This window comes from Schistocerca nitens, chromosome 1 (genome assembly GCF_023898315.1).
Source record: "Schistocerca nitens isolate TAMUIC-IGC-003100 chromosome 1, iqSchNite1.1, whole genome shotgun sequence".
NCBI classification, from domain to species: domain Eukaryota; kingdom Metazoa; phylum Arthropoda; class Insecta; order Orthoptera; family Acrididae; genus Schistocerca; species Schistocerca nitens.
Genome location: NC_064614.1, coordinates 141,448,149 through 141,464,631, shown reverse-complemented (window position 1 = coordinate 141,464,631; position 16,483 = coordinate 141,448,149). Strand labels below are relative to the sequence as shown.

The 16,483-nt window shown below is 39.5% G+C and overlaps 1 protein-coding gene across 1 annotated transcript in view; it reads left to right on the top strand.

Annotated features, from left to right (window-relative positions):
• The window catches only part of LOC126243458 (dnaJ homolog subfamily C member 8), an 85,231-nt gene extending 76,709 nt beyond the window's left edge, over positions 1–8,522 (top strand). Inside the window, exons 5-6 of the mRNA XM_049948165.1 lie at positions 5,284–5,523; positions 6,041–8,522. Of these exons, the coding sequence (XP_049804122.1) occupies positions 5,284–5,523; positions 6,041–6,169 (369 nt within the window). The 3' untranslated portion in view covers positions 6,170–8,522. The remainder of the gene's footprint in view (positions 1–5,283; positions 5,524–6,040) is intronic.
• Positions 8,523–16,483: the final 7,961 nt, after the last annotated feature.

Here is a 16,483-nt window from a genome sequence, read left to right as displayed (position 1 = left end):
AGATTGTCTCCTAAATTGTTCACATAAATTAGGAGCAGCAGAGGCCCTATAACACTTCCTTGAGGAATGCCAGCTATCACCCGATGACTGTCAATTTACTATGAACTGTGGTCTTTCTGACAGGAAATCGCAACTGAGAACAATGCTCCATAGGTACACAATTGCTTGTGAGGACCAGTGCCAAAAGCCATCTAGAAACACGGAATCAATCTGAGATCTACGATCAGTAGCACTCATTACTTTCTGCGAATTAAGAGGTAGTTATGTTTCACAAGAGCGGTTTTTTCCTAATTCGAGCTGACTTTGTGTCAATAAATAGTTTCCCCTAGAGGTTATTCATAATGTTTGAACTCGGTATGTGTTTCAAAATCCCTTTGCCAATCAATGCCAATGATAAGTGTCTATAATTCAGGGGATTCCCATATTTCTTTTCTTGAGCATTGCCGTGGCCTGAGCAACTTTCCTGTATGCAGGTACTGATCTTCTGTCGAGCAGTGGTTGTACATGATTGCTAAATAAGGAGCTATTGTGTCAGCGAACTCTGAAAGAAACTTTATTGGTATACAGTGTGGATTGGAAGACTTCTTTATTTAGTAATTAAAGTTGCTGCACTACACCGAGGATGTCTGAGACAGCAAACTCTCACTACTTTAACAGTGGTCAGTGTTGGTCAGCTTACAGTGTAGTTTATTGAACACAACAGTAAATTTAAAAGAAATTAACCATCAATATGTTGTTTAACATTGTCTAAAACACTCTGACAATACTCAGATAGTTGACCGATTGTGCACCAATGAAAATCCACTCGTTGGCAGTTAACAGATTTTGTCAACCCAAGTTTGAAGTGCATTTTCGTCAGGAAAGGAATTTGCGTGACGGTAGTACAATGAGGAATGGAATATGTGAACATTTGAAGGCACAAGATCTGATGAGTAAATGTGTGAGGGATGATTCTGTGGATATTTCTGTTTGTGAAATCAGCACAGTGCATCACCAAGGAGTAGCAATACTTGATGAAGCTTTATCGGTCATTTCTCTTACATTGTGACTTAAAAGTGTCCCAGTTGTTGGCATTAAACACCAGCTGCAATGGACACACACATGGCAAGGAGTTTGCAGTGCACAACACCCTTTTTTTTCTGCCATTGGATGCAAAATATTACATGTTCACGCTGCCTTTGTGTGAGTAATGTCTTTTGTTAGAACTTGGCCATTAATTTCTTCTTGAGAAGTTAACATAAAGGGATCATAACTTGTCACCAGTGATAATATTGCATAGGAATGCACAATGAGTGGGTTGATGACGTTCAAACAAAAATGCCCTTCGATTTTTTGTCTTGAATTACAGCATGCAGTACTTGTACTCCTGACTTCAGAACTGTGCTTATTGATTGCAGATGTGGCATAAGTTAAATGGTCCCAATTCATCACATACATCAATTGTAGAGACTTCCTAAGTCCAGGAAATGTCAGAACAGTCTGTCTCAAAATGATAAAATCATTTTCTGCCATGATTTGTCAGATAGCATTCACCCCACAGATGACACAAATGTTACAAGCTGCCCCTGCTGTCCTCACACCTCTTTTAGACGCAAAGTGAACAATATGTCGCAAGATTGGCCCTTCCTTTTTCCACTTCTGACTTTATTTTATAATGCTTTAATAACTTTCATGAGATTGAAGTATACAAAATACAGTTTCTAACTACATGATATATACTAGAACCTCAAATAACAAAAGGGCAGTTGATAAATACTCATAGTAAACTACGTATGTTGTGTAACTGCATGTTGTTCCCTCGGTTTATTGAATTTATTTTGCATGAAAAATCATACAATTATGATAAAGAATTTCATGCTTATGAACGCAGAAATGTGCTCAAGATGCACCACGTTCATTCAGTCAGATGGTGTCAGGTGGCAGATTGCCAGTGGCCGCTGTAGGATGAGGAAAGCCTCAAGCATAAACTGTTCTGATCTTGATGCAGTCTCAAGCTCTTTTGTGGAAGGATTTACCCATACCGGCGGGTTGGAGAGTGAATGGAAGTACCGTTTGAAGTGGTTTCATTAGACTGATAACTTAAGCAGACACATGAAATATGCTTAAAAAATAGTGAAATGATTGGGCTTGAACTCTGGACTTCATGACTACACTGCACGACGTTTACCTCTAGACCAGGTGCAGCTATTGTACTGCAGCAACTTGAGGGTTAGACAACATTTCCTTCAGACACTCTTGCATCCTACAGTGTAGTCAGATCATGCAGATCGCTGGACTTTGAATTCTGAGAGGTGGTAAATTTTTGTGCTCTCGGGTGAACATTTCACATTTAAACCTACACTATGCACGTAACAGAATTTTGTAGGCTTTTCAGTTATACGTAATGTTTTGAAATGTGATTATAGTAGTAGAGGGGTTTCAGTATGTGAATTGGATAGATTCATACTGGCCACTGAGGAGGTAGTGGCAGGTGGCACATTTAAAAGCATACTGCTGAAAAAAATCAGAGAGAATGAAGGAATTTGTTTGAAAGCTTAGATTTCCAGCAGTATGCCTTCAAATGTTTCTGTCTCCCACTTGAAATTTTCTGTGGTGAATACCAATCTGTCGGATTCATACAGTTATTCCATTCTGGATTTTTGATTAGTCGAGGAGCTGATCTTGCTAAATGGAATACTACCAGATACTGTACAAGAGGATGAAATTTTTAGTGTGTTTGATACTGTGAGGGGGCATTAAAGAAAAAAAAAACAGATGCCTAAAAAACTGCAGGGAGCCTGTAAGCAAAAATCTTCATGTACTTTAAGAGTATTGTTTGACACTGTTGAAGCATTTGTCCCACTGCATCGGGATGGTGAATGGCTGTCTTGTAATATTCCTTGCACTACATTGTGAACCAGTTCCAAAATGTACTCCATGTTGATCTTGTAAGAGCTGATCATTTGCCTCTGAGAGCCTTGTTTAGCTCATCAAAAATGACATAATCATCAGGAGACAGGTCCGGATTGTATGGAAGGTGAATGAGTTGCCTCCCATTTGAACGTTTACAAGAGCTCCTGGACTAAGTTGAGTGTACGGAGCCTTCCATTTTTGTAAACCAGAATGGCTCCTCAGATGAGGTGCCCTTGTCATATTTATTTGATTGCTTTGTGAAGGGTGGACAATGTTTGTGAATATCGCTGTGCATTCACCATTGTTCAATGCTGCTGGAACTCAATAAGTAGCGGTCCCTTCTGGTCAAAAAGGTGGCAAGCATAAACTTTTCTGCACTTGCATTGATGGCGTTGAATTTTTTAGGTGATAGCATCACTGCATGCTTCCACTGAAGACTATGGTTTTCACTGTAGTTCAAAGTGGTGATACCGTGTCTCATCTCCATTGACCACACATGGCAGGAACTCACTCTCTTTCATGGCATAGCGTTTCGGATGTTCAAGAGAGTCAACATGCTTCCTGTACTGGTTGTAGACTGCGAGGCACACATTGGCTGCACAGTTTGTGAAATTTCAAATTGTCTTTAATGATGATATGAACACTTTACTCCATCCGACCTCTGTGGCAGTGGCTGCTACCATAACTTGTCAGTCTTGAACACTGAGGGCATTTACCTGCTGGACAATGCCACCTTTAATGCCCTGTGATATTCCAGACCATGCATAATTGCCAGACAAGATCTATCCTTCCCTGAGCTGTATGTGTCATGCCTTGACCCTTGCAACAGACATGCAGTGCTCAGTATTCTTGTGCCACTCTAAGATGAATTTCTGTTCCCTGCACTCCTTCCACTGTCAGGAAATGTGCTACACCCTTTTACTGTTCCTTTGAAGGCTTGATTTCATTGTTTTCAGTATGACCGAGTAAAGTGGATGGTTGATGTGTGTGCTTGCTCAATATCATTGGGGGTGGGGGTGCAACATGGCCTTCTAGCAGGGCGTTTGAACATCAGATCTATTATAGGGACTGTATTTTCTGCAGAGAATGACATTAGGATCCTTTTAGTAGCTTCTATTTACAGCCTCCAGCTAAGTTGTGTTTCAATGCACCTTATTCCAGTCTTTCTTTTTTAATTCACCGTATAAGTGGAAGCATTAACTTTGTAATTAAGGTTTAAAGTCTAAACAAAGTGTTAACTACCTCACTGAATAGTTGAAGACAGTAGTGCGTAGGGGGAATATGAGAAAGTGTCATTTCAATTGGAAACTGTATATTGTGTTTCAGGTGCATAGACTTTTCTTTTCAAAAAGTCTAAAATTAAAGGATACTACAGACAGCAAAAATTGGCTTATTTTTTTCGTAATAAGTGATTACAATACTCACTGAAATTAAATGTGGTTATTGCTAAAAAATAAGTTCCATTATTCATCAATATTAAATGTGGGATTAGTAAGACTGGAAATAAAAATATCAAGAATTAATCTGGGAAAAAAAAATTAATGAAAGTATTGGAAAATGAATGACAACATTGCTAAGCTTTAAAGAACCAAATCATTGTGGGACTATAGCAAATTCAGCTGTTGTCCCAACTCTTTGTTCTCTTGAACTTCTCTAATGTTTTCGGTTGTAAGCATTCTCCTCCATCGTAAGGCATCTTTGAACCTGCTCCCTTCATTTTCCATTAAGAGCTTTTGGTCAGTATTTAATCAAGAGTAGTTGATGCTGTTTCAATAAAATGAAAAAGTGTAGAATGTGCCTCATGATTTTTTTGAGGGGCGGGGGAGAGAGAGAGAGAGAGAGAGAGAGAGAGAGACTTATTTGTACTCCTAGGTACATATCTTATGCTTCTTTTTTATCCTAGCAGGTGTTCTGAATTTTTATCTCACTTGTAATATGCTGTTTCCCATTTTTCATCGTATTACCTTTGTTTTTACTGTGAAACTGTAAGTTGTCAGCTGCATATCTTTTCTTATACTCTACTCTTTTCAGTCCTGTTTGAATAGATCAGGAGTTTCCAGCAGCATTAACTATTAGTGAGGCTGCTAGCTGATGGACTTTGACTGATTTTATGCTGTCTATATCATTCAACCTTACTGCCAGGAAAAGAGGGATAATTTATTAAAAAGTTAATGAAGTTGCAGAAAGAATTACTGTATCCCAGGGACATGGAAAAACTAGGGATTAATGTGAGCATATTGTCATCATTTACTGCGAGAGAAATGGCTTTATCACAAGCTGTTTTCAGATTCATTCTTTTTCATTTGTGTTACCCATTTGCACTGACACATGTATAATGTTTATTTCTAGTGTCAAGACATCAAAAAAATATGTGGTTTTATTTTATTTCAGATTTCAGAGAAACGGAAAAAGCTTAAGAAAGAAGGCAAAGATCAAAGAATTGATGAGGATGACCCTGCGAATTACAAACATGCTGTATATGTAATGACGATGAAATTGTTTGCGGACATGGAGCGAAAGAGACGGGACCTAGAACAGCGAGAAATGGAAGAAAGAAAACGTAAACGTGAACAGGAAATTGAAGAAGAAGAGAAGGCAAATTTGGAGAGAGAATGGCAGAAAAATTTTGAAGTTAGTTGTGCTGAAATTTTTTTACATTGTTTAAAATACGCTAAACTTCAGCAAAGAGTTTGCTACAAGTATAACCTCTAACTATTTTGAATTCACAATTTTAGTGAAACTGATTCACTTTAGTTAACTGGAATTGTATTTAACAGGAAACTGGTTTGAGTACTGATTTAGTTATCTTGATACAAGTATGTCATAAAACATTAAAATAGGTTTTGTCAGTATAAATATAAAATCAGTTGTCATAATTTGTGCATCACAGAATTGGCGGTTTTTCTTTGTGTTGCTACTATTTGACATTTTACATGTGCAGTTGCTATAGTGTATAAACTTCATAAGCAGCCTACTGAAATGAGAGACAATCTCAGTATTCTGCAGATTTATAGTAGAGAGAGATCTTCAGTTTCAAAAATTGTAAATTTTTCTTACATGATGTGCATTTGTGATTCTCATTTTGATTGTGTAATGTGTTTTCTTCATTGTTAATGTTGAATGTCTCATAATTCTCTTTCTGTTGTAGGAATCTCGACAAAATCGTGTTAACAGCTGGAAAGCTTTCCAGGCCGGGAGCTCCGGATCAGGAAAAGTTAAAAACAAGAAGTTTAAAGGGACATTCAAACCCCCAAAGCACAAAGCAGAGTCTAGATAATGGATATTGCAGATTACATCAAACAGTTAATTACTTTTATTTCATACATCGGTAAAACTTGTATATCATTCTTCGTAGCATTTTCATCCATGTGTTTTCAGGATACCTTTTATTAGTTCCCTTGGAACAGCCTGTGTATAAATACTTGTCACTGATTTCCTTAAGTTTGCTATGTTTACAAAAGTAAAATGCTAATTGACTAATTAATAGTTTGCATAAATGTGTGCTGCTTTTATTTGAAATCGTGGATTTTTCCTGATTGTGGCAGTTCTTGAAGACAACTGTTTTTGCGAAGGCGATTCAGGTGGGGAGAGTGGCTTAAGAGAATATTCTGTCTAGAAGTTGTTACGAACTGAATTGCTGAAAAATTTCCGTAACGTCTCACTGAAGATTATGCATACAATATTAAAAGAACTTTCTATCTGTCATGGTCTTGACTGACAGACTGGTGTTAAATTTTGTGTGCTCTTTGCCAAGCTAAATTTTGGGATTTTAAAAAATTTGTGTGTAAGTGTTGAAGTAATCAAAATGAAAGTCTGGTAGTCGTCTGTTATGGATTTACTTTGTCGGGATGATAATACAGTAGAGAAAAATCTAGTTTTTACTTATGAATGACATAGGTGTTTTGATGTCAGAATTTTCTTGATGTAAATTATTGTATTAGCAAACTTCCCAAATGTCTCAGATAATTTGTGCTAATATATATATTGTTGCAATAACAGCTAACCCTTTATGTTGAAAAATGTGTTTTGATAATAATAAATTTTAGTTGAACTATCCACAAAATGTTTACAAATAACTGCAGCATATTTTCAACATTAATGTGCCACAAAATTGTAATGTTGTGTTTAGTATTTCTGTAAATTTTATTGGTGCCTATCGTACGTCTAATACTTAAAACAAGAAAGAGGTTTGGTTCCTGTAGAAGTTCGCGTTTGTTCATCGTTCATAGATAAAATCTCAGTAAAAGTCATTTTCACAAACTTCCATCCAAAACTATGAAACTAAAAACTTTCAAAACTGAAATTGTCTTAAGTCAGCAAGTTCAGACTTTTGACTAGTACCGTATTTGTGTGAATGTGAATTAAGTTTTACTGACTCTACAGTGTGTCTCCAGGAGTTGCGTTTCTCAGTTCTTTTTTTAACAGGCTGTATGGAATACTTGATATTATTGGACCATTGAGCTCAGTATTTGATGGTTTGTCAGATACTTATAAAGTTTTGGCTTCTTCCCGTTTTCCAGTATTGTCAAATGGGCCTTAGCGTCATGGTAAGGTGACAAAAACTATTGTACAGACAAAAGTAGTATTTAATGTTTTTATGTAAATTACAGTTTGTTTGAAAATCTTGAATACTGAAATTCGAATGAACAGTATTAATACTGCAGAAGAAAGGAAACAATCACTGTGTACCTTGGATTACGTATCACACAAAGTGTGTCCTCTTGTTGTAAAAATGCTTTAATCTGAGAAAAATGAAAGTACACAAAACACTATATGTAATTATTATTTGATCATTCTGCTGAAGTTTGCATTGTTAGACATCATCTTGAACGTGTGCCATAGTATACAGTTGTTCATTTTATTGTATCTTTTTGAACCCTTCAGTAATTTTGCACATAGTATGTGATAACTTTATAGAATGGTGTGGCATGTTTTCTTTAAAATTCAGGAGAGGACTCGTAGGCATTGATTACTATTAATAAAACTTTGTGAATTGGTGTACATAAAGATATACTTGCTACCTGGTAATTGTTTTGCAGTTTTTGGAAGAGACTGACATTATGTCCTGAGTTTTGGTTGTGTGAGGTGTCCTGTTGACAAAGCCAAAATAAAAATGTAGTAAAGAGAGGTGTTACATGAATAAGAGAAACTTCCAAAATTCCTACTTTCTCTTTAGTCACCAGCAGATGGAACTTGTAAGGGCAGTATGTTTTTGCTTTGTTATAATCAGGTTGCCAACTGGCATGTTGTTGCCGAATATTACCTGCTTTATTTGTAGAAATACTGAAGTATCATCAGACATTTAAGTTTCCTTTTATTGTATATGACAAAGGACTAAATACATGTGTGTGATATGCCACAATCGGAACATTTGAGACGGTAGATACTTAGATGATGCCCAGTGTGTCATTTCAAATGTTTCAGTTTTAGTTTAGAAAGAAACCCCATTTGTGGCTATTTTAGCATTTACTGGGTTAACGTTAATACAAAATAAGTTTTAGGTTTCCTAGCTTAGTCATATGTGAGAACTGTACTTACTGTCAAAATTTTGTATATGCTCTCTGATGTATTCCTCCAGAGATCTGTAAAATCGGTTTTGTATTATTGTAATAAATATCGATAACAGAGAACCTCTTCATATTTACCATTCTTCCCTTCTTGACTAGTCAACAAGCTATGTTTATCAGGGAATGTGATACACTTTGGTATGGAATGACCATTACAAATTTTTTCAGTCAACAAGAAGAGAAATTACGAAGGAAGTATGTAACTCACCACATAAAGGAGGCAGTGAGATGCAAACAGGCACAATGAAAAGAACTGCTAAAATATTAAACTTTTGGACAAGTCCTTCTTCCTAAACAGAAGACATTCGTGCAAGCACAACTCTCACATGTACGTGGTCACTGTATCCAGGTGCTGGAGCCACAGTGCCCAGCGACTCTCTCTCTCTCTCTCTCTCTCTCTCTCTCTCTCTCTCTCTCTCTCTCTCTCTGTGTGTGTGTGTGTGTGTGTGTGTGTGTGTGTGTTTCAGAAGATTGAAAGTTTGAATATTTTAGCAGTCCTTTTAATTGCTCCGGTCTGCAACTCAGTGCCTGTGCTATACAGCAATTTATCCTTTCCATATTATTGTTATTCAGTCTTGGATTTTCCATTGTTTGAAAAGGAGTCTGTAAGATACAATGGGCGAAACCTATCCCCTTCACTCCATTACCCATTTCTAAATGAAATATTCTGCATTTAAGCAAGCTGCTAATTATTTATGCATGAAACCAGTCATAATGGATGATTAAAATTTTCCTTGAAGTGTTAAATCTTTCTTATTAAAATAAAATTCTTAGTAGTTGTCTTTATTATTAATACTCTTCTCAACTCATCTAAATCTTCCAATAAATAAGGTTCTCAAACACTGTCAATGAGTTTTGTTTCCACCACAATATCTCCCTTCAGAACAACTTTTCTGTGACTGAACTATTTCTTAAAGACTTGAAAGTGGTTACAAGGTATTGTATCTGGGAATTTATGGGTGACAGTGACAGTAAATGTTCTGCTTTGTCCATGGCAATTGTAGATGAGAATAGATGTATTGAAATGGTGAAAATTTCTGTTCCTTCACAAAATGAGATCAGTTGCTAAGATTTATCAAGCAAGTGGGTATAATTTATACCTGAAGTCACTTTTCTTTTCAAATTATTTGATATACTTGGATGTCCAAGGTCAGTGTGGAAGAAGGTGATGGAAAAGGTAATTTGAAGCAAAAATATTTATATCCAACAATGGAAACAGTGTTATGAGAAGGATAGTTGCTACTCACCATATAGCGGAGATGCTGTGTCAGAAACTGAGCTTTCGGCCAACAATACCTTTGTCAGAGATACACAACATTCACACCCTCGCGCAAACGCAGTTCTCACACAAGTGACCTCGGTCTGTGCCTGCTGAGGCCAAACTGCAAGCAGCAGTGCACAATGGGAGAGGCTACTGGGTGGTGGGGCTGAGGAGGATGTGGGGGACAGTAGAGTGTTGCTTGTGGGAGCCTACAGGGGCAAGGTGTAAAGGGGTAGGGCTGCTAGGTGCAGTCGTGAGGTTAGGCGGTGGGTAAGTGGGGGAGGGGGGGGGGGCAGCAGGGGAGGAGAGAAGTAAAAAGACTGGGTGGAATGGAGGGCTGTGTAGTGCTGGAATGGGAACAGGGAAAGAGCTGGATGACTAACAAAGGTTGAGGCCGGGAGGGTTATGGGAACATCAGATATATTGCAGGGAGAGTTACCACCTGTGCAATTCAGGAAAGCTGGTGTCAGTTGGGAAGCATCCAGATGGCACAGGCTGCGGAGCAGTCATTGAAATGCAGAATGTCATTTTGAGCAGTGTCCTCAGCAACGGCGAGGCCCAGCTGTTTCTTGGCCACAGTTCATCTGTGGTCATTCATGCGGACAGACAGCTTGTTGATTGTCATGCCCATGTAGATTGCAGCACAGTGGTTGCAGCTTAGCTTGTAGATCACATGACTGGTTTCACAGGTGACCCTGTCTTTGTTGGGATAGGTGATGCTTGTGACTGGTTTGGAGTAGGTGCTGGTGGTGGGAGGATGTGTGGGACAGATCTTATCTGTAGGTCTATTACAGGGACATGAGCCGTAAAGCAAGGGGACGGGAGCAGGGGTTGTGGTGGGATGGACGAGGATATTGTGTAGGTTCGGTGGGCTGCGGAATAACCCTGTGGTGGGGTGGGAAGGATATTGAGTAGGAAGTACCTCATTTCAGGGGGCAATTTTAGATAGCCGAAATCCTGGAGGAGAATGATCTTCAAGTTAAGCTGCAGCCACTGTGCTGCATTGTACATGGGCTTAACTGACAGTCTTGTCAGCACAAATGGTCACCAACAAACTGTGGCCAAGAAACAGCTGGATCACCCCATTGCTGAGCATGTCGCCCAACACTCATGTTCTTCATTTCAATGACTGCTTCACAACCTGTGCCATCTCAATACTTCCCACCAACACCATCTGTTCTGAGTTGCGCAGGTGGGAACTCCACCTGCATTGTATCCAAAGAACTCTCCCTGCAATATATCATATGTTCCCATAGACCTCTTGGCCTCAACCTTTTTTAGTCCTTACCCATGTAGCCCCTTTCCTGCTCCCCTTCCAGCACTACACAGCCCTCTACTCCACCATCACACCCACTGTCTTTTTACCTCTCTCCTTTCCCACTACCCTCCTCCCCCTGCCCATCATATAATTTCCCAACTGCACGTAGCTGCCCTACCCTCTCAACATCATCCCTGTACACTCCCACAAGCAGCACTTTACTGTACCCTGCTATCCCTCCTCCTCCCCACTCCAGCTGCCTCCTTACCCCTCACAACCTGGTTTCTTCTCCCATCGTGCACTGCTGCTCGCAGTTTGATCCCACCAGCTAGAAACTATGGTCATGGGTGTGTGAGTTATGTTTGCAGGAGTGCTGTCTGTTTTCGACAAAGTCCTTGTTGGCCAAAAGCTCATTTTCTGACTGTTTCTGTTGTGCCCATCTGCAACTCAGTATCTGCGGTATGTGATGAATACCAACCATCCTTTTCATAACATTGTAATATGCTGCTGTCCAAAATTAAGCAACAAACAGAAATTTTGCAAGGTTGTGTTTATTTTGCCACAAAACAGTATAAACAGGTGATAGTAAAGTAGAAACAATGTAAAGAATACAGAATGTAAACAACTGCACATGTATAACAGTAGACAAAAGTGCTCTTCCTTTTTTAAAACTTAATGGATTTGCACACCCATTCCGACAACTAAAATTATGCTCAGTATGGGGTGTAACCACCTCTGGGAACAATACAGACCTGGTAACAATGGGGCATGCTGTGAATGTTGTCATCAATCTCATGTTCAGGAAATAACATCCATTCTTCCTGCTGATCTGCTTACTAGTCTTGGAAAGTGGTTTTGTGGATGATGACGGTATGCAACCCATCTCTCTAGTGCACCCAGACGTGTGCTGCAGGATTCAAATTGGGGGTGTGAGCAGGCCCCATCATGCGTACAGTAACTTCGGTTTCCAAAAAAGATGAGGTCGAGCGTTATTGTCCGTCAATACGAAGTCTGGGCCCACAGCATCTTGCAACAACCGCACAGCAGATCCCAAGATCTTGTCACGATACCTTGCCAATTCACCTGTTCAATTCCATGAGGAGGTGTTCGAGTGGCCAACATAATCCCTGTCCACATAAGTAGGGATCCAGCTTGATATGTCTCTTTCTACAATATTTGGATCTCAAGCTCACGTTCCATGTCCCTCCAGATGCGAATTCGTCAAGAATCACACTCCAGTCCAAATCAAGTCACATCTGTGTAGAGAACATTGGCCCACTGTTCAACAGTCCAGGTGACATGACAACTCCACTCTCCGACATTCCCTTATGTGAAGATACTTCAGGGGTACACATACAGCAGCTCTCTGACAATAAACACCACTCAACCAAAGCTTGCTGTACACCATTTGCCTCGTTACAACATGTTCAATGGATGCTGTGAGGTCAGATGCCAGTTACCATGCAGCATGGAGGCTGTACCATTGTGCTCTTGCAGCCAAATAATATTTCTGTCTTTCTGATGTTACCCATGCTCGGCCCTGCCTGTCTTGGGATACAGTTTTACCACATCCGAGAAACAACAGTACGATTCATATTAAGCCGTCGGGCCACATCAGTTTGCGACTGTCTTGTTCCATTCTTCCTAAAGCTCTCCACAGCAGAGTGTCTGGTAGGCATCTTCTCTGCGCCATAGTGCATCGTCTGTGACTGTGTACACAACAGTTGTGGATGTGGGACTACACAGCAGACACTATCCCATTTGATAGGAGCTCTGACGTCATCATTGGTGCCATTGTTCGTTGACCGGAATGCCATCTTCCATGCAGAGAATGGTTGTACGTATGCCAGGTGACAGTTTGTATGAGTGTCGTGAATTAGATGCAGGACGGGGAAATAGTGATTTGTTGCTTTAATTTTGGACACAAGTGTATTTGCAGCCTTATACATTTATTTCCCTGTTGTTTGTGATGTTAATACTTACATTAATCATTATTTAATAATTTCTGTGTTTTTGTCAGATTTGCAAATTTACAATAGTTTACAATAATTCAAGGTAAGTTTTTCAGTGGTTCACAACAAATATACAAGAATTCAACAAAATTTCATAGCATTTTTCAACACTCAAGAGAATATGATGTTGCTTGTCTTAGTCCATCTGTACATTTCTCTAGAGGACCTTGTGGACCGAACCTTTCTGATTTTGTTCACATTTATAGGATTTGCAGGCTAGTGCCCAGATATCAGTTCCTTAACTCAGTCATGTAAAAGGACGAGTAAACTCGTCACAGCACTGTAGTCCCAACATGTGCCTCTTCTGTAGCTCACTCCTTTGTGTAGTAGTTCTGCAGCCGTACTGTTATATTGTGAAAGTGAGGCATTAATTGGAGCTTATATGCATTAAGTCTGTTTCGTAAGCTCAGTGAATGACAATGTGACGGACTCCATCAAAGCCAAAGCTGCAAGAATTTGGCATGTTTTGGAAGGAAATGATTTGAGCAGTGTTGCAGACTATGACATTGCAAGCAAAGTTTTGGAAACAATAGTGTGACAAAAAAAAATTGTAAGTACGGAACAAAGAGTGGAGACACAAGAGATGTGTGCCAATGCGACAACAGTGTGTCAAATGGACTCACTGGAGCTGGGAACAATGTAGCTAATTATCCTAACACTAATGTCTGTACTGTGACTTCTGGAATAGAAGCAATGTTTCCATGGTGTCTGGGACAATAACCTACAGAACTTTCAGTCATAAATGAATTTCTAACAAAGCAGTTTTTTGAGTCATTGCGAGAGTGTCTTGTACAACAGAAACAAACACTGGCTACTAATTCAATCAGTGACACCGCATTCGTACATAACAGTTGACAAAGTGAAGATGCATGTTGCTCTCTGCAGGGCCTCATGTGACTGACAATAAAACCTTCTATACAAGACAACTGGACGAAAAGAAAAATAATTTTAGTCGAATCAGAAGCAAACACACAGGATTCTATAATTTTAGGATTCACTTAAAATCGCTCCTAGATTCGAAAGTATGAACTGCCAGGCAGTTCGTGGATGCCTGATATTGGTGAGAGTATGCCTGGTTTCTTGTGTGTGTCGTTAGGCACTCTTCTTGGTGGCTGCTTTTGTGTACCCTAGTAAAATGACTTAGAATCCAATATTTGGTGAAACAATGCCACTGAGAAAACTTCAGGGCTATCTCCAGCAATTTGCACTTTGCTTACGATGTGGTAAACTGGGGAAGACAAGACAAGCCATTTCACACCTGTTGACAAATTTCAGAGTGTACATGTTCCCGGCAGAATTGTCAGTGAAAACCTGTTTAAATTCCAGGGTTAGATTTTCAAATATTCAGTTTAATCCATCAAAGAGCCACAATTTGCATAAAGGTATATAAAGCATGCTCGCCAGAGGATGGGTAATGTTATAACCAGAAAACAGTGGTGATGTGGCTTTCAAATTTCTAGCAAGTGCAAAGACTGTGCAGGACTCTGAGAAGTGGAGAACCAATTACATGGACAACAGGTATAGCCCTCCTAACATAGTCAGGGAATTGTTAGACAGGAGCACTTATACTGCTGGGACTGTAAGACCGACAAGGAAGAATTGTGACCTTTGTTAAGTCCAACTAATACTAGCAAGGGAGAACTAACATTGGCATCATTGAGTAATACTCTTTTAATGAAATGGGCTAATAGGAAAAGCTTGCATCAAATGTCAATACTTCATATTAGACCAGTGTATATGGAGGTATATAAACATGAAAAAACAAAGCTGAGACCTAATTATATTACAATTACTACCAAGGAATGGGTTAAGTTACCAGCGAAGAGGATGATTATGGCGGCAGCTTTCTGGTTCAGTGTGACATAGCAGCTCTGGAAGATTAGTCTCCCTGTCTGCACTTGTAGACTTCAAGCCAGAAGCTGGAGATATTTTCCAGAAAAACCAATGCCAACTCAGTATAAAACTGTTCCCTCTAGAAGAGATGTTCCTAATCTGGGGTTAATTACGCCCTGAGCAGTGAAATGAAATTGTCTGAGGGGTAAAAAGAAATGGGTTTGAATGTGTTTCTGAACTATGTTTTCAAAAGATCATTACAGTTATCACTGTTTCATAATACTGTACTATTATTACATAATGTTTATATACAGACTGAAGTGATGAATTAAAATTTGTACAAGGGCTGAGATTTGAAACCTGCTCTCCTGCTCACGAGGCAGGTATGCTAACTACTACGCCACAGTGGCTTTGCACAACTGCACAGACTACCCTAGCATGCCTCCCTCCTCAGTCCAGAGGTGCATCTGCCTAGTGAGCAGGTGGCCTGGGTTTGAATCCCGGCTTTGGAACAAATTTTAATTCGTTGCTTCAGTCTGCATATATACGTCATAGATGTTTGAGACTTGCAAAAGTCTCTGAAACCATATAGTTTCATTTTACTATTACATCAGTTACCAATAATAACATTTTTATCCCCTCGCTCTAAATACTAACATTAACACAACACTGCTGTGGAGGTTACAGCTTGTAAAAGAAAAGTGTGAACACCATCTTCATCGCATAGTACACCCACTGTATACGTTATTCGTACCAAACGTATGGCAGTGAAATTGAAATACATCATGAAATATTTCGTGTAAATGCGCTCGCGAAGTTGTTGATGGTTCCCACAATGTACCAGAAATTGCTTCATTATTCACTTCGCAATAATAAATAAAATAATTGACATCACAAGGCAAAAGTAATTATGTAATGGCTCCTACAGTGCTGTAGGACATATGCACTGTTGTTGTTATTTCTTTCCTTTCTCAGATGTTATGTCTTATTATTATTATTATTATTATTATTATTATTATTACTAGTGACAGTGATCAGATAGAAGCTGTTGTTAGTCTTAAGTCTTTCAATTTCTGCCAATTCAGAAGTGAGGAGTCTAGCAATCTGGTGACCTACAAACAATAAGAATTGCGCACAGTTTTAACTTTGTTGATTTTAAATGGGGGGTGCAGGATGTGGGTGGAGCAAGTGTAGCTATGGAGATAAGTGGTGCTGAGGAAGCAATTTTTGTGAGAGGTGTCTACCCTCAATGTGGACAGTAGATGGCACTTGCGTTATAATATCATTGTATTTCTAAAAATAAGTTTTCGGAGGAGCTTGCTCACTTAACGGGCCCTGCGGGGCTGCTACGGTCGCAGGTTCGAATCCTGCCTCGGGCATGGATGTGTGTGATGTCCTTAGGTTAGTTAGGTTTAAGTAGTTCTAAGTTCTAGGGGACTGATGACCTCGGATGTTAAGTCCCATAGTGCTCAGAGCCATTTAATGGACCCGTCTGACCTTCTGCCTAGAACGACCTGGCCACCATCCACAGACTTCGACACGGACGACGACTCTGATGAAGACGATATTATAGTGCATGATGCACCCTTCATGTCACTCCTGGCCAATGCCGGTGCAAAGGAAGATGGCCAGCGTGCTGCAGCACCTTGATCGTGAGTGG